The sequence below is a fragment of the Pseudorca crassidens genome, chromosome 1 (genome assembly GCF_039906515.1).
Source record: "Pseudorca crassidens isolate mPseCra1 chromosome 1, mPseCra1.hap1, whole genome shotgun sequence".
Lineage (NCBI taxonomy): Eukaryota > Metazoa > Chordata > Mammalia > Artiodactyla > Delphinidae > Pseudorca > Pseudorca crassidens.
Genome location: NC_090296.1, coordinates 48,690,068 through 48,707,849, shown reverse-complemented (window position 1 = coordinate 48,707,849; position 17,782 = coordinate 48,690,068). Strand labels below are relative to the sequence as shown.

The 17,782-nt window shown below is 41.2% G+C and overlaps 1 protein-coding gene across 1 annotated transcript in view; it reads right to left on the bottom strand.

Annotated features, from left to right (window-relative positions):
• Positions 1-17,456, bottom strand: part of LOC137206785 (uncharacterized) — a 32,108-nt gene extending 14,652 nt beyond the window's left edge. Inside the window, exon 1 of the mRNA XM_067706266.1 lies at positions 17,376-17,456. Within this exon, the coding sequence (XP_067562367.1) occupies positions 17,376-17,456 (81 nt within the window). The remainder of the gene's footprint in view (positions 1-17,375) is intronic.
• Positions 17,457-17,782: the final 326 nt, after the last annotated feature.

Below are 17,782 nucleotides of genomic sequence, written 5' to 3'. Positions count from 1 at the left end.
TAATTGAGGACTGTTGACTGAAAGGAATATTTACAGAGGGAAGAGCAGGGTTAAGGGAATCAACAAGGGATGGTGGAGGAGCCCTTGGAAGCTGCTGTCACTCCCAGGCCTGAAGGAACAAGGGAGGAGCCCTGAAAGCTGTGTCCCACCCAACAGAAGCTGTGGCCTTAAGTAGGGAAGCATAGCTGCTGCCGAACCACAGGGAGGGAGGGAAGGGACTACCTTCCTGGAAGATCTTCCTGCTCTTCTGCCTGTTCCTCCCATTGGCCAAACCCAACTATAATCCAGAGAGCAAGGGGAACCTGGGTAATGCAGTCCATGAAGACCACAGTACAGGTGGAGAGTAGACTTAGAGGAGCAGATGAAGGATATCCAGCATAAGGAGATTAAAAATATGTTCTCCTTTTTAAAATTACACCAACAGCTCTGTGGTGACCTAAATGGGAAGGAAATCCAAAAAAAAAAAAAAGGGGGATATATGTATAGCTGATTCACTTTGCTGTAGAGCAGAAACTAACACAACATTGTAAAGCAACTATACTCCAATAAAAATTTTTTAAAATAAAATAAAATTACACCAACACAAAAACTGAAAACACAGAATGGGCAGCCTTTCTTTCTGCCTTCTACTCCAAATAGATATCCTCTAGCAAGCTTGGGAAATAAGCATCAGCCCCACGTGTATGGAAAGGGGTAAAATACTGTAGATTCCCTTATCAAAATATTTATCCTAGACCCTGTTCCCTTGACGCTCAGCATTTACATTTATCCCACCCTGGAGGCAGTTTATATGATTGGAGGAGAGAAAGGAGATCGGACTGAAGCATCTTTCTGCTTTCCCTGCCCACAGCAGTACAGAGTAATAGCTCTTCCTAAGCAGAAGAAAGGGTGATAGTCACGTATACTGGTCTAGCAATCAACCGAAACTTACTTTTAAGAAGGACCACAGGAGTGAGAAAAATCTAGAAAAATATCATTTAGTGCTGAGGGTAGGCCATATCCCCAAACTTAACATAAGCTGGGATGCATCTACACAGCTATTGTAGAGAAAGAGTATATATAGCAATTCAGCAATGCTGCATAGTTTAAAATGCTGGTAAAAATATCAAGAAAAAGCAGATTTTAACAAAATGGGAAAAGATTGGACAAAGCAAGTCTCCTAAGGCCATCTGTCCATGTTGCCCTTACTGCTACCACAGGATTTGTCTTTACTCCCTCTTTAGTCTCCTCCCTTTATCCCTTTCTGGAGCATACTTTTCCTTGCAGACTAACCCCTTTTCCCCTTCTACCAGGTCCTATCGTCTTTGATGCACACACTCAAACTTTCCCCTTTCAGCAAACTCTAGATTTATCCAGGGGACATTAAAGATGTGTGACACTGCCGGTTGTGTTCTCAGACAAGTTATTTAAACTCTCTGACTTTCAGTTTCCTCATCTATAAAGATAATAAAATTATCCACCCATGTAATTATTGTAATTATTTTGAGGATTAAATGAGTAAGTACATACAAGACATTCAGCACAGTGCCTGGATGCAGTAAATGCAAATAAGGTTAGGGATTAGTACTTTCTCAGATGCCTGGTTCAATGGCCCCTCTGACCTCTTCACACACATCTGACTCAGATTGCTCATTCTTAGTGCCGCTCGTGGAGCTGGGGTCGTGGCATCTATTAACTCTGGGCAACTCTCAAGAATGAAGACGATAATAAGTATGCGGGATGAGTTCGTATTTCAGAGAATGCAATGAAAATTGGCACAATGGGACAATGTAGAGGACCCAGAGTCCCAGGTAGAATGTAGAGTTCTAGGTGCAGAAGCACCCCAGACTTCTCTAGGCAAAACTTTCCTGCTTTCTTCAACTGTCCCTTATGTGACACCCTACCATTTTGGTGCCCTCTTCCAGATCTTATCCAAGTTACCAATGTCCGTCTTAATATGTTGGGCCAGAACTAAACATCAAGAAATAATTCTAAACCAGTCTTTCCAGGACTTAGTGTTGATGTGTCAGTTGCTGGCTTGATCTGGACATTATCTTTCCATTAATGTAACCTGAGATTACAAAGCTCTGTGAGCAACTGGGTTATACCTTTATATCGTTCAAAAAATGGAAGAAGCACCAGCTTTCTACTTTACAGAGAGGAAAAGTGGGCATGCAGAAGGGAAGTGAGTTGCTCACTAAGGACGTCCTCATAAGATACCCTTATGATTATGGCTGTGGCGATGACCTTGCTGCCTGAGACCACACAGTCATTTGGTTTCTCATTAGTCATTAGCCTGTGAGTTCTTGGGTTGAATCTGTAGACTAGTGATGGGGAGCTTCGAACTTATCAGTCAAGCCTGGTCTGTTGTGTTGACAACTTGGACCTTGAGATGATGTGGAACTAGGTGCCAGTGCTGGACCCCAAAGAATAATTTTTTCCTTGAAAACGGAACTCACTACTTTTAGTTATCAAATGATATTTTTGCTAGAATTAACGGACCAATGCCCACCTCAGCCCTAAGAGTGTGCCTGATCTGTCATGATAAATGAAACATTCAAACATTCAACAGCTGCACAATTAAACCTTTGAAGACATAGCTGAGATTATCTTTCAGCTCTTAAAAAACTCAACATGTACACATTGTTAAGAGCTTAGAGGAACAAGACAAAAGCCATACACCTTTAAAAACTCAACATTAACTTTTTATGCTTTTAAAAGTAAATGTCCTCAAGTTATTTGTAAAATGAAAGACACGATAACCAAAACACGCCAGGCTGAGTACTGTGGTGTACTACTCTTTGACCTGTAAAAATGAATCTTTCTGGTGTGAGTAGGTGTTCTGATAAAAGCAGAGCAAGCTTAACTATAAACTAGAGATCCTCATTCTCTTTACTACCTATTATGGTGACTAGCGAGTCAGACGCCCACTTCTGAGACGAAACACTAGCTCAGATGTTCACATTTTCTTGTGAAACGCCAGTTTGGAAAACTAAGGAAGGTGGGGAGAGTCAGATTCCTGTCTACCTTCTACGAATTTCTTCTGTGTTCTCAATTAAGTTATGGTGAACCACAGTGGCTGCAAAGAAATACTAAGCGAGGAAGCACAATTATCCTGTGTTATCAGTATTAAAACCTTTTAAAAATAATGTCTTGCCTTTAGTTTATCTTACTCGAGCATGTTAAAATGCTATTTAAATACTATTTAAAATGTTTCATAATAGGAATTTTGGATTAAGAGACAAAACACATGGGGAAAAGAACCCGATCACATTTTTTAAAATATAAATTTATTTATTTATTTATTTTTGCTTGCGTTGGGTCTTCGTTGCTGTGCGCGGGCTTTCTCTAGTTGCAGCAAGTGGGGGCTACTCTTCATTGCGGTGCACGGGCTTCTCATTGCGGTGGCTTCTCTTGTTGCAGAGCACGGGCTCTAGGCACGCGGGCTCAGTAGTTGTGGCTCGCGGGCTTAGTGGCTCTGCAGCATGTGGGATCTTCCCGGACCAGGGATCGAACCTGTGTGCCCTGCATTGGCAGGCGGATTCTTTTGTTGTTGTTGTTGATGTTGTTTGTTTGTTTGTTTTTTGCGGTACGCGGGCCTCTCACTGTTGTGGCGTCTCCCGTTGCGGAGCACAGGCTCTGGACGCGCAGGCTCGGCGGCCATGGCTCACGGGCCCAGCCACTCCGCGGCATGTGGGAATCTTCCCGGACCAGGGCACGAACCCGCGTCCCCTGCATCGGCAGGCGGACTCTCAACCACTGCGCCACCAGGGAAGCCTGGCAGGCGGATTCTTAACCACTGTGCCACCAGGGAAGTCCTTGATCACTGTTTTTTAAACCAACACCCCGAAAAGTTCATTAAGAATGGTGAAACTGGGATTGGAATACAGACATCTGATGGATGAGATCTTCCCTCTGCACGATGTGTCCCTACTCCTGAGGTCCCTCCCCCACCTCTCTGCCCTGCTCCTAACTCCAGCCACCCAGCCCACGTACTGTGCCTGGTGCACACCAGCAGGCTCCCGTTTCAGGATCATTGCCCTGGCTGTTGTCTCTGCCTGGAATAAATGCTCTTCCCCCAGTCAGCCACAGCCCACTTCTTCACTTCCTCACCTCCCTCAAAATGTTACTCTAGTGACGCCTTCTCAGTGAGGCCTTCACTGACCCCCTTCCTAAAATTCCCCCCCCACCTTACACACCCCCTCCCCTTTCCCACACTCTATCACGTTCCAACGTGAGTGACCTTAAACATACCTCAAAGTTGACATATTTATAACATTCATGGTCTGTGTCCTTGCACTAGAATCTGAGGTCCAGGAGGGAGAGATTGTTGTCTGTTTTGTTTTGACGTCTAATGTTATAGTATCTTACAGCGGCGGCCAGATGTCCCATACACTTGCAATTGTATCTTACAGATTCCAGGGTCTTCTTCTATTTTAAAAATTTACTCAGTATATTATTCTTCGGATATTTTGAAAATGATTCAATGCTATGTACTGAGTGTTTTATGTATATTCATTTAATCTTCAAAATGATGCAGTAAGGTAGATATTGTCCCCATTTTTTCAGATGACAAAACAGATGTCAAAGTTAAGCAACTAATTCAAAATCATATAGCTTTAAAAGGAAAGTAAAAAAAAATATATTAAACCATTTTCTGATCTCAAGCCCAGGGATCATTCTACGGATCCCACAGAAATGGAGATCTGTAATGGACCTCTGTTTCTGACTATATTCCACTGGAATGAAAACTCCATGGGCCATGGACCTTGTCATTTTTATCACCACCATATTTGCAGTACCTAGGATACTGTCTGGTATGTTATAGGTGTATATATATATATATGTAAACATATATATACATGTAAACACACACATATTTGTTGAAAGAACTAAAGAGTGAATGAAAGGCTAATGTCAAGGACACAATCTCTATTCATCTCTGAAAGACTCAAAATAGTTCAACTTCCTTCTCCTCTTTTTCTTCCCCTCCTCTCTGAACAACTCAATCCCAAGCCCATTAGGTAGGGTAGAGGAAGGTTGGCTTCTGCAGCTGGGGGATGTGTGAGCCTAAGCAGGGTCGTGGAGCCCATGCACGGAGGCTGGTGTGGCGTGTCAGAGCCCAGGCAGGGGGAGGATGCATCCACAAGGGGGTGGGGCGGTGTGGGATGCGGAGCCCTAGTGGACTGGGGAGAGCGTCCCCACAGAAAGGCAGCCTGGCATGGGGTATCAGATCCCCAAGGGGGTGAGGAGATTATCCACACAGGGAGAGTGAGGCAGTGTGGGGTATCAGATCCCCAAGGGGGTGAGGAAGCTATCTGCTGATGCACAGGGGTGAACTGGTACAGGAGGACAGACCTGAGTGGGAGGCGAGGGCATCCTTGTAAAGGGATGGCCCCGGGACGGGCTTAGGAGCTGAGCAGAATGAGAAGGGCATGCACCTGTAGGGGCAGCCTGGTGTGAGCTGTCAGAGTCCAAGCAGAGTGAGGATGGTGTCCACATGGGGCAGCTGGGAGCTCAGATTGGGGAGTGAGAGCTTGAGCCCAAGATAGAGGTGTAGGGAGGGGTGATGGCAGGGATGAGAGACTGGCTACTAACAGAGGGATTTATCAAACAAGCAAATACATTAAGGATAATGGAAACCAGGCTTGTCACTGTTGGAGAAATATAAACAGAAAAGTTAGAATGAACTCTGTAGTGCTGGATTGGAATTGGGGGTATTGGTATTAACTCATATTTTTCAATCTATAAAGATAAATATAGAACTAAATACATATGTAAATGTGCTTGTGTTTTCTCTGTCTCGTCCACTGAGAGAAACTGGGATTCCTTGCGCTATAGCAATGAGCACACCTAGCACAAGGATCTTGATTTCTAAATGCCACTTTCCTCTAGAAGGAACCAGGGCTCCTTGGAGAAATGTCTGATTCCAGACCTGGGGCAGAGAAAGTGTGAGATGACCCAGGGACATCTTATTGTACGAGAAAAAAGGAAGCGCTCAAGGAGTGAGGGGCCATAAGAGGTTCCAAAGGAACCTGTGGTTCCAAAGGAAAGAGAATGTCTTTGGAGACACACACCGAAGTATTCAGCAGGTGATGATGCATCACCTCTGAAACCTAATCTCAAATAATTTAAGGGAAAAAAGTTATGTGTACTGTACTTCCAATGTTTCCGTGAGCTTATAATTGTTTCAACATTTAAAAAATTAAAAAATAAAACAGCAGGCACACTGTGCAAGAGGAAGAAAACAAAAAAATGTCATATTTGTTGTACATAGGGAGGCATTAACAAGGGTAAACTAAAATCAGAATTTAATTTCTATCACTCTGATTCATTTTTCCTCATAGATTCTGTTTTTCTGCTGTGAGTAATTATCAGTGAAATGAAAACAAGAACTAATACTAATGATACTGAATGTTAATGATAGCTGTCTTACTGGCTGGTGAACGCTGTGGTCCATAAAGCTGCTCTTTGTAAGAGTTTTTATCTTGACCTTTCCAACCTGTTCACCAGCAAGTGAGGCTAAGCACTAGTATAATGCTAATGGTTTGGCTTAAAGAATTTATATACCTATCATCATGTTCCCATTAGAAAAAAAAGAAACTACACACATTTGCAGTTATGAACAGTTATTTAAATTTACATGAGTTATTTTGGAGGGAAATACGATTATTTCAGCATCGACTTAATGACAATTTTAGATATTTAAAAAAGTGATTAAAAGAAAACATGGTTTATCCACCAGAGGTCCAATCCCATATTGTGATTATTTGAACTGTGGGCTTTCCCAGCATCCTCAGAATCACTAGTTTATCCTTATCTATAGGGTAGCCCTCCTTCATCCTTCTTGTTTCTCGATTCAACCTGCACAAGTGCAACAAGGTTTGAAATCTCACAAATGGAGACTAATTATTCTTAAAGATGAATTTCCACAAGACCTTTTCCTCATGGGAAATCTGTCTTCTCACTTTTCCTGTCAATCATAAATCTCTGCTCAAAAGCATAGAAGGGTTCTGTTTACTCTAGGGACTACGTAACAGGATACCCAGGTGAGGGAGGAGGTTGTCAGGAAATTAGTCAGAAGTGCTGCCTTGTTCTGTTTAGCACTCATATCCTTCCCTGCCCGCCCTCCACGCTGCCACCAGCGCATTGCCCTTGGAGACTGAATTGCACAATGGTTGGTATAAAGTTTGGACTTTGAAGTTAGACCACATTTCAAACCCTGCCTTTGCCCCTTACTGTGTAACCTTGAACAAGTTACTAAGAGACTTTCTAAGCCTCTTTTCTCACCTCTATCATGAGGTACTTGCCCATCTCACAGAATTTCTGAAAGAATCAAAGGATATGTCACATAAAATACTTAAAGCAATGTCTAACACACGGTACATGCTTTAAAAAATGCTGGTGGTTTTTATCATGAGTGATGTTTTAAATGATCATGTTATTAAGATCCCATATTTATCGTGTATTGAGTTCCAACCCCCTGCTGTTCAAAGATTTCTTATCATAAGAGGTGCGCGCGCACACACACACACACACACACACACACACGCAGACCGCCAGCACCACCAACCCTACCACCAGTGCCAGCACACCAACTTCATCCTATTTGTGGCCACCTAATGACTTTGACAGATGTTACCAACAAGACTGAGGATGACTGGGGACCCTGACAGAGGTGATGTAGCTGGTTGGAACTACATCTGTGTTCACAGCAAAGAATCACCAAAGAAGTAGTGACTTGAGCACCTGTCCCACCCAGACATTTGGAGGCGTTCATGCACTTCTTTCCCCAGACTGTCTCATTTCATTCAAATATCACTTCCACAGCCAAGTCTTTTTTGACTTATATAAAATAACCCTATAAAATATTCCCATCACTCTTTTCCCCCTCCCTGCAGTCTATTCATTTTTCTTTACCACCCTTTTCACCCTTCTCAGTACCTAGCATTAGTGTGTGTGTGTGTGTGTGTGTGTGTGCACTTATTGTCTTTCTCTCCAAGTAGAAAAAAATCTCCATGATGGCAGGATGTTCATCCTTTTTGTTTACCATTAAAACAATATCTCATGTAGCAGGGGGTTCAATAAATATTAAGTTAATGAATGAATCTAATTGTCAGCTAGCAGTTTAGGCACAAAGGACCCTAATTTTTAATTGAGGCCAAAGATCTTTGGAAAAATAAAATATTCCCATGTTTGCTACAGAGAGATTTACAAGGAAAAGAAGACAACTTTAGCACAATTCATGCAAAAAGACAAAACAAAGCCAAAGAGCCCTGAAAGTAGCCTTCACTACGTAGCTCTTAATACACATTTGTAAAAGCATATCTTTCTGTATTATTTCTTTTCTGTTTATTTTCATGATTGGGGTTTCTCTTCTCATGAAAGATGTTTCCAGGAATAGAACCCCACTCTATAACATTGCACCTATAGAACCTAGGAGTCCAACCTGTGACTATGGTCCAGAACCAGTTCGTTCCTAAGTCGCCAGTTTCCTAACGTCATTGGCCCCTATCATTCTGAGGGTGAGAACCAAGCTCCTTAGCAGATGAGCACGGATGGCTGGGTCCGCTCGCTCCCTGCTCTTACCTCATGCACCCCCTGGCTCCTGTCTCAGTGCTGAGGTGCTTCTGGTTTCACTTCTCCATGCCTGGTCTCACCTTGTCCCTGAGTCTGCAGTGCCTCTATCTCCCTGTCCTGGTACACACCTGTCTTTTTTTTTTTTTTTTTGCGGTACACGGGCCTCTCACTGTTGTGGCCTCTCCCGTTGCGGAGCACAGGCTCCGGACGCGCAGGCTCAGCGGCCATGGCTCACAGGCCCAGCCGCTCAACGGCATGTGGGATCTTCCCAGACTGGGGCACGAACCTGTGTCCCCTGCATCAGCAGGCAGACTCTCAACCACTGCGCCACCAGGGAAGCCCTAAAATGTTTTCTTTTACATTACTAAAAGGAATTCATCCCATTCCATGTCAACTATAGCTTGTGAGATCCTAATTATGGTAATACACGTCTCACTAATACTTGTGGAATTGTATCATGACCCAAATCCAAATCTGCAAAAGAAAATGAATACAGATAGAAAACATATACTTCAGACTAGTTGTTTGTTCCCCTGAAAATAATCTTACAAACAGTACCCAACTTTTAAGAAAAAAAACAAAAACCACTTAACCCCAATTCAGTCAGATGAATCTTTGTGAACCAGTTGTATCATCTTTTAACTCAGCAATAACTTTAAATAAGGAACCCACAGAATTATATATTCCAGGAAAATTTTCAGAGTGTAAGTTATATCTCACAAATAATGGCGTTAACTATTATTTTACATGAAGTTTTCTCAGGGAAAAACATAAAATAAAACTGATATCTGATAGGCATTTGTGTTTCTTATGCCAAAGAACAATACCCCAGGAGTTAAAACTAGAAACTATGGTTTGAATTTCTTATGAATTCAAGATAAGACCTCAAAATAGTGACATAAATAATGAACTAGGTCAAATACCATATACAAAAAAGTTTTTAGTAGGCTTCCACTTTAAATCTTTATCCAAAAGTTTTGTTTGTTACTCAGACTATTTATTTGGAGAGAAGAATTCTTTTTTTTTTTTTATGTTGTTTTTTTTTTAAAACATCTTTATTGGGGTATAATTGCTTTACAATGGTGTGTTAGTTTCTGCTTTATAACAAAGTGAATCAGTTATACATATACATATGTTCCCATATCTCTTCCCTCTTGCGTCTCCCTCCCTCCCACCCTCCCTATCCCACCCCTCCAGGCGGTCACAAAGCACCAAGCCGATATCCCTGTGCCATGTGGCTGCTTCCCACTAGCTATCTACCTTACGTTTGGTAGTGTATATATGTCCATGCCTCTCTCTCGCCCTGTCACAGCTCACCCTTCCCCCTCCCCATATCCTCAAGTCCATTCTCCAGTAGGTCTGTGTCTTTATTCCTGTCTTACCCCTAGGTTCTTCATGACATTTTTTTTCTTAAATTCCATATATATGTGTTAGCATACGGTATTTGTCTTTCTCTTTCTGACTTACTTCACTCTGTGTGACAGACTCTAGATCTATCCACCTCATTACAAATAGCTCAATTTCATTTCTTTTTATGGCTGAGTAATATTCCATTGTATATATGTGCCACATCTTCTTTTTCCATTCATCTGATGATGGGCACTTAGGTTGTTTCCATCTCTGGGCTATTGTAAATAGAGCTGCAATGAATATTTTCGTACATGACTCTTTTTGAATTTGGGTTTTCTCAGGGTATATGCCCAGTAGTGGGATTGCTGGGTCATATGGTAGTCCTATTTGTAGTTTTATAAGGAACCTCCATACTGTTCTCCATAGTGGCTGAACCAATTCACATTCCCACCAGCAGTGCAAGAGTGTTCCCTTTTCTCCACACCCTCTCCGGCATTTATTGTTTCTAGATTTTTTTTTAACATCTTTATTGGGGTATAATTGCTTTACAATGGTGTGTTAGTTTCTGCTTTATAACAAAACGAATCAGTTATACATATACATATGTTCCCATATCTCTTCCCTCTTGTGTCTCCCTCCCTCCCACCCTCCCTATCCCACCCCTCCAGGCGGTCACAAAGCACCAAGCCGATATCCCTGTGCCATGTGGCTGCTTCCCACTAGCTATCTACCTTACGTTTGGTAGTGTATATATGTCCATGCCTCTCTCTCGCCCTGTCACAGCTCACCCTTCTCCCTCCCCATATCCTCAAGTCCATTCTCCAGTAGGTCTGTGTCTTTATTCCTGTCTTACCCCTAGGTTCTTCATGACATTTTTTTTTCTTAAATTCCATATATATGTGTTAGCATACGGTATTTGTCTTTCTCTTTCTGACTTACTTCACTCTGTATGACAGACTTGGAGAGAAGAATTCTTAACCAAGAATTAGGACTAACATAGACATTTAACTTTGACTGAAACAGTAACAGAAAAGAGAAATTAGGAAAGACACACATAAGAAAAGAGCCTCTGCTTTCTTCATGAAGAGATCATTATGACTGTATATCTTGTTTCCAAACATCAGTAAATAAAAAATGTTCACTGAGAGGATTCTTCTCTGGAAATGCAGGTGTTGATTAAAAGGATTCTTCTTTAGACTTTTATTTGGAAAGTCCTGTGAAAATCAAAGATACTCATGGGAATACTGTTTTTATTTTTTTGTATCCATTGTACTTCCAAAAGGATTTGATGGCTCTAGAAAATATAATGGATAACATCCAATGTTGGAACACAAGAAATATTTTTCAGAAGAACCCTTAAAAGACTTTTATTAAAAATTTTAAAATTTGGCCCAGTGAAGGCATTCTGTATACTGTCAAGAAGATGTAATATACGTAAGATACTTTCTGATTATCTAGCAAGACAACATTGTGGTGACTTTTTATTCTCAGTGTAGTTAAGCTTTAACCGTTTCCCACAGTTCCCTTCTCTGCATGGCTCTGGGGTCAGGCTGGTCACAAGAGAACTTTTTGCCAGATTTGGAAGGCAGAAGTGAAGCAGCAGCCACGTTTAAGCTTAGAATGTTGCTGTTAGGTCAGGTACAATTGCAGTTCATGCAATTGCTGTGGGTTTGCCAGTTCACTTTGTTGGCATGGGAAAGGAGTGGTTGGGCCCCTAGTTTCCCACCTCCTCCCAGATCTCCTTGGGACAGCAGCTGGGCCCACAGTGCCTCCAACAAGGGGCTGGATTTCCTTATTCAGCTTGTTCAAATCCTGGGCCAAGCTCACATGCTGCTCTGGAGGGCACAGGTCTTCTGCAGGTCACTCACATCATTGAGGAGATGTGGGAGTCCCATAAAAGGTATCCTAGATATCTAGTCTAGATCTCCTCAACTGATGAAAGAGATCCTAAAAAGAGATAATACTCAGGCTTCCCTGGTGGCACAGTGGTTGGGAGTCTGCCTGCCGATGCAGGGGACACGGGTTTGTGCCCCGGTCTGGGAAGATCCCACATGCCGTGGAGCGGCTGGGCCCGTGATCCATGGCCGCTGAGCCTGCGCGTCCGGAGTCTGTGCTCCACAACGGGAGAGGCCACAACAGTGAGAGGCCCGTGTACCGCAAAAAAAAAAAAAGATAATACTCTTATTAAGATTTATCTAGCTTCTAGCTCCCTTTGGGAATATTTTTAACTTGATACCATAATCAAGGTTTGTAAGGGTGAGTCTACCAACTTTCCCAAGGAGGCTGTCTCTTGGGCCAAGGAAAACTAGTACAAAGATGGAGGCTCATTCTAGAGAGATCTTTGTAGAACTGACAGTGTAAAGAGGTATCTTGTCTCCATGGTTTGGACAGGCTATCCCCAGAACAGTACAGGTTGTTTCATTATTCAAAATAGAGGAAAACATATATAACTACACAGTCAGTTGACCAGAATAAGAAGGAAATACTGTCACTGCCTTACTCTATTATTGGCTTGGAAGCCTAAGCAATGGAGTTAGACAAGAAACAGAAACAACAAGTATGAGAACTAAAGAGGAAGACACATTGTTTGTAAATAATGAGTGTCTATATGGAAAATCCAAGAGGCACTTTAGACAGATTATTAGAATAATTTTTTTAAAGTTCAGCAAGTTTTCTGGGAAGAATAGATTAATTTGGAAAAACCTATAGTGTTCGTATACACAAACAATGACAAATGAGAAAATAGAGTTTTAAAAAATTAAATATATAATATTAAATGTAAATTATATATCATTTTTAAAAATGAACAACAAAAACTACAAAGTACCTCAGAATAAATCTATCAAAAGATGTGAAAGACTTGTATGGAGATAATTATAATACTTAAGTGAAAGATATAAAAGACTGACTAAATGTAAAGTTATATTATGGTCATGAGTGGGAAGACTCAATAATGTACAGGTATCAATTCTCACCAAATTTATCTATAAATTTCATGCAATTCCAATCAATACTTTTTGTGGTATTTGTGGGTGTGTGAAAACCACAGTGAGATACCACTCACACGCACTAGAATGGCAATCAAAATAATTTTTTTAATGGAAAATAACAAGTGTTTGTGAAGATGTGGAGAAATTAGATCCCTCATACATTGCTGGTAGGAATGTAAAATGGTGCAACTATTGTGGAAGACATTTTGGGAGTCCCACAAAAAGCTAAACATAGAATTCCCATATGACCCAGCAATTCCATTCCTAGGAATATACCCCAAAACTTGAAAACAGAGACTCAAACAGATAATTGTATGTCAGTGTTCATAGCAGCACTATTCACAATAGCTGAACCATGGAAACAGTCCAAATGCTCATTATCTGATGAAAGAATAAGCATAATGCGGTATATCCGTACAAATCAATGTTATTCAGCCATGGAAAGGAATGAAGTACTGATACCTGCTACAACATGGATGAACCTCATGCTAAGCGAAATGTGCCAGTCACAACAGGCCACATATTGTATAGTTCCATTCACATGAAATATCCAGAGTGGGCAAAGTAGGTCAGAAAGACAGAAAGCAGATTAGTGGTTGCCAGGGCCTGGATTGGGGCAGAACAGGGAGTCACTGCTTAATGGGTGTGGGGTCCCTTTTAGAGTCATAAAAATATACTGGAACTAGATAACAATGATGATTTCTCATCATTGTAAATGTACTAAATGTCACTAGTGGTAACTTTTATGCTGTGTGTCTTTTATCACAATAGAAAACACAAATGATAGATTGTATACATTAAAATGTAATAATCCTATACATTTAAAGACTCCATAAATAATGTGAAAAGAGAAACCACAAACCCTAAAAGACCTTTGCCACTCATGCAGCCCAAAAGGATAATCTATCAAGAATATTAAAAAGAACTTGTGTAGATCTACAAGGAAATACAAATAATACAATGGGAAAAAGAGCAAGGACATGGTCAGGCAATGTATAGAAGAGAGAACCTAAATGGCAAAAAAAATATATGAAAAATATTTGGCCCCATCAGTAATTAGGAAAATGCAAATGAAAACACATTTTGCACCCTATCGGACAAGTAATACTTTAAAAGACTGATAATACCTTGTATTAGTGATGATGTAAGGAAATGGCATCTCTAACGCATGGTCAATAATGCACATTGGAGTAACTCTGGAGGCTAATTTGGCAATAGCCGATAAAGGTAAAAGTCTGTATATGGTATGTACCAACTAGCAATTCCACTTCTAGAAATATACCATAGAGAACATTGTTTGGGAACAAGGAGATGTGTACATATATGCTCACAGGAGCATTCTTTATTATTGTCAAAAGGAGGCGGGGAGGAAACAGCTTTAAATAAGTGGACAAATAAACTGTGGACTACCCCTACATCAATTAGAATGAATGAATAAACTAGATCTAAATGCTTACCTATGGGTAGGTCTCAAAAACAAAGTTGAGTGAAAAAAGACAAATTTCAAACTGATTTTTAGGATAAACTGATACTTGTGTTAAATTTTTAAACATACAAAGTGAACCAAATGTTGCTATCAATGCAGACATCTGTAGTGAAGGTACAAAATCTTAGAAGGAAAGAACACCCAGTAACTTTCTTATGGTGTTTCTCTCTGGGGATGGAAGGGAGGAAATAGGATGGCACAAAAGGGATATTGTCTCTAATTCTAATGTCTTACAAAATCTGCAGCAAATAAAACACATTGTTAATAAGTGTTAATTCTGAATAGGGGGCACCAACATCTTTATTACTTTCCGTGCTTTCTGTGAGTCTGAAATTGTTCAGAATAAAATAACCAATAGTCTATTAATATGGAGAAATAACGTAAGAAGCAACTCTGCAAAGACTAAGTACGTAAACGTATAAATTTTGTCACAGTGAGAAAATCAACTAAATAAGTGTGTGTATGTGTGTGTGTGTGTGTGTGAGAGAGAGAGAGAGAGATGATCCAAGCAAAGCAAGCAGCCAGGTTGTTTTTTTGCAGGAGAAGCCGCATAATGACAACTTTAATGATACTCCCTAGTCAGAGGTCAGAGATCCCTGGACAGTGACACGCCCAGACACTTGTCCATTTGCCCAGGACAATGTGTGCTGCTATTGACTCAGGGCAATTCCTGTTTCTCTCCCAGAGAAGGCAGCCAAACGACAAATCCAGAACAAAAGCTATCACCCATTCCTGGTTCTCCCACTATTTTTCATAGACCCAAGTTTCATTTAGTTGCTCATTGACTTGAATCTGATATGGGACATAATGTCATTGGTTTGATCAGACATAGTTTTTTAGATTACCTTAGCTATCATAATTACAACTGGGAAAAAAAGTGATCTCCAGCTCATTGACTTTTGAGGCTATGTCCTGACACCAGCTCATGTTTTCTGAAGAATAACGAATGGAAAATGTTACCACCACTTATTTAACAGATTTGCTATTGGTTTTCTGGGCTTTATATTGAGTCGCCATTCAAACAGTCTTTCAGAAACGACAGCTTCTTGGCAGAGAGGCTAAGAGGCTCAGCGGTCCCACAATTGAGATCTCTGTCTTGCCGTGCTGCATCCAGACTGCTGCCTGCTCAGCCCGTAGGAATGTTTGATTTACATGCTACTTTTTGGAACTAATAAACACTCCTCCCTAATGCTGGGCTAGCTGGCAGAAGCCCTGACTTAGCGTTCTTGAGCTTTTTGAACCTTACCACAGGAGGTAAGACAGGGAATTCTGTTCCTAAGAATCACTGCAACTTTATAAATATTGTGTGTCAGTAAATGTGACATTAAAATGGGATTTCTATTTGGTTGCACTGGTGGCTGTTATTTGTTTTTGGTTTTTCGGGTTTTGTTAACATCTTCGTTGGAGTATAATTGCTTTACAATGGTGTGTTAGTTTCTGCTGTATAACAAAGTGAATCAGCTATACGTATACATACATCCCCATATCCCCTCCCTCTTGGGTCTCCCCCCCACCCTCCCTATCCCACCCCTCTAGGTGGTCACAAAGCACCGAGCTGATCTCCCTATGCTACGCGGCTGCTTCCCACTAGCTATCTATTTTACGTTTGGTAGTGTATATATGTCCATGCCACTCTCTCACTTCGTCCCAGCTTACCCTTCCCCCTCCCCGTGTCCTCAAGTCCATTCTCTACGTCTGCGGGTGACTGTTATTTGCACAGCAGCCTTTCTGAAATAAGGAGGGTGTCCTTACGCATTAAGCAAAGTACAAGATAAAATTCGTAATCTTTTTCCTTCATCTCATCATCCAGATTTTTCTAGAACACAACCTTCCCTTTGAGAATGTAAACTTCTTGGCAGCAGAGACTTGGAGCTACTTATTTAGCACGAGACCTGGCACCTAGTTGGTATCTGTAGAGAATAGTGCAGACATCAGATGACCCCATGGATCATGGTTTGCCTTACCTAACCCAAACACAGGAAGCATGTCCTACCCTCTGCCCTTAGAAGACTGAATAAGAAAACAACAAAAAAGAACTAAAAATACTAGGATTCAAATCATCCTCAATCAAGAGAACATATGAAGAATCATAAGCACAACTACTGTGATTATGGGAAAAAAACATCTAACACTAAAATCTCTAATGATAAATAGCTCATGAATAATTCATCTATGTCTAAAGGACAATTCTTTATATTGAAGGACAAGGACAAGATATTCATTTTTATGAATGCGTATACATACACATACTTACAAAACAGGAAATACTTTCATTTATAACCCTAAAGCTTCTAATTTTTAGGGTGGATGGACCTCGGTACCTAAGGGAGACTTTCTTTGCTAATCAGTGTGATGGCTTGAGTGTGTAAATTTGGGTATAAGCAAGGTGGCAGAGTTGAACAGTTCTGTCTAATTGCAGAGAGAGAAATTTGCAATCTGAAGGAGGTCAGCGCACAGCAGAAATACTTTTGAAAAAGAGCCTGAGACACTGGGTATGCTACATAAAAGAAAGATCAGAGAGAGAAAACTCTTGTGAAGATGTGGCCAAAGACCAGGAAGGGCCTTTGGGAGACAATTGTCTCATTGGTGTTTAAGCTGTTTGCTATGGGATTTATGACATGAAATGCCTCCCCCATCTCCTGAACGAAGTCTTCAGTTTACATTGCTCCTTAATGCTTTTCTGTGTGACTGAATTCTATTCAAGGATCTAAGAGATGTGCTGAGTTCTGTTTCTGGATTTACATGGAGCAAAAGAAAGACAGGACATACAGACAAAGGAAGGAAAGAATGACAGTTCAGCTGACTCCCTGTTAGTCCCTCTCGGGTGTCTCTTAAACATCTCAGACTTAACATGGTCAAAGCGGAACCCTATTCTTCCACTCCAGCCCTGTTCCTTCCGCAGGCTTCCCCATGTTATTAAATTGCACAGCATCCACTGTGCTGCTCAGGCCAAAATCTTCTTTCATTCCTCATTTTTTCTCACTCCCTACCTGTAATCCATCAGCAAGTACTTCCAGGTCCACCCCACTAATATACCCCAAATCCATCCACTCTGGCACCGTTGGCCCCATCTCCTATCTCTCTCAGGAACTACTTCTAACTGGTCCCCTTACTTCTGCTTTTGTCAACCACACTCACCCTGCACTGGCTCATGGTCTCTTCACAGAACATCCACAGTGACCCTTAGTACTAAAAATCAGATCACATTCCTCCCATATTTAAAGCTCTCCAATATTTATCCATCCCACTGAGAATACAGTTCTCCTTCACCATGGTCTACAGAGCACTCCGTGCTCTGACGCTGCCCCTCGGGCCACATCTTACTCCTCTTCCATTTCGGTTCCATCTCAGCAGTACTAGCATTACTTTTATTTCTCAAATACCTTTGCCACAAGAG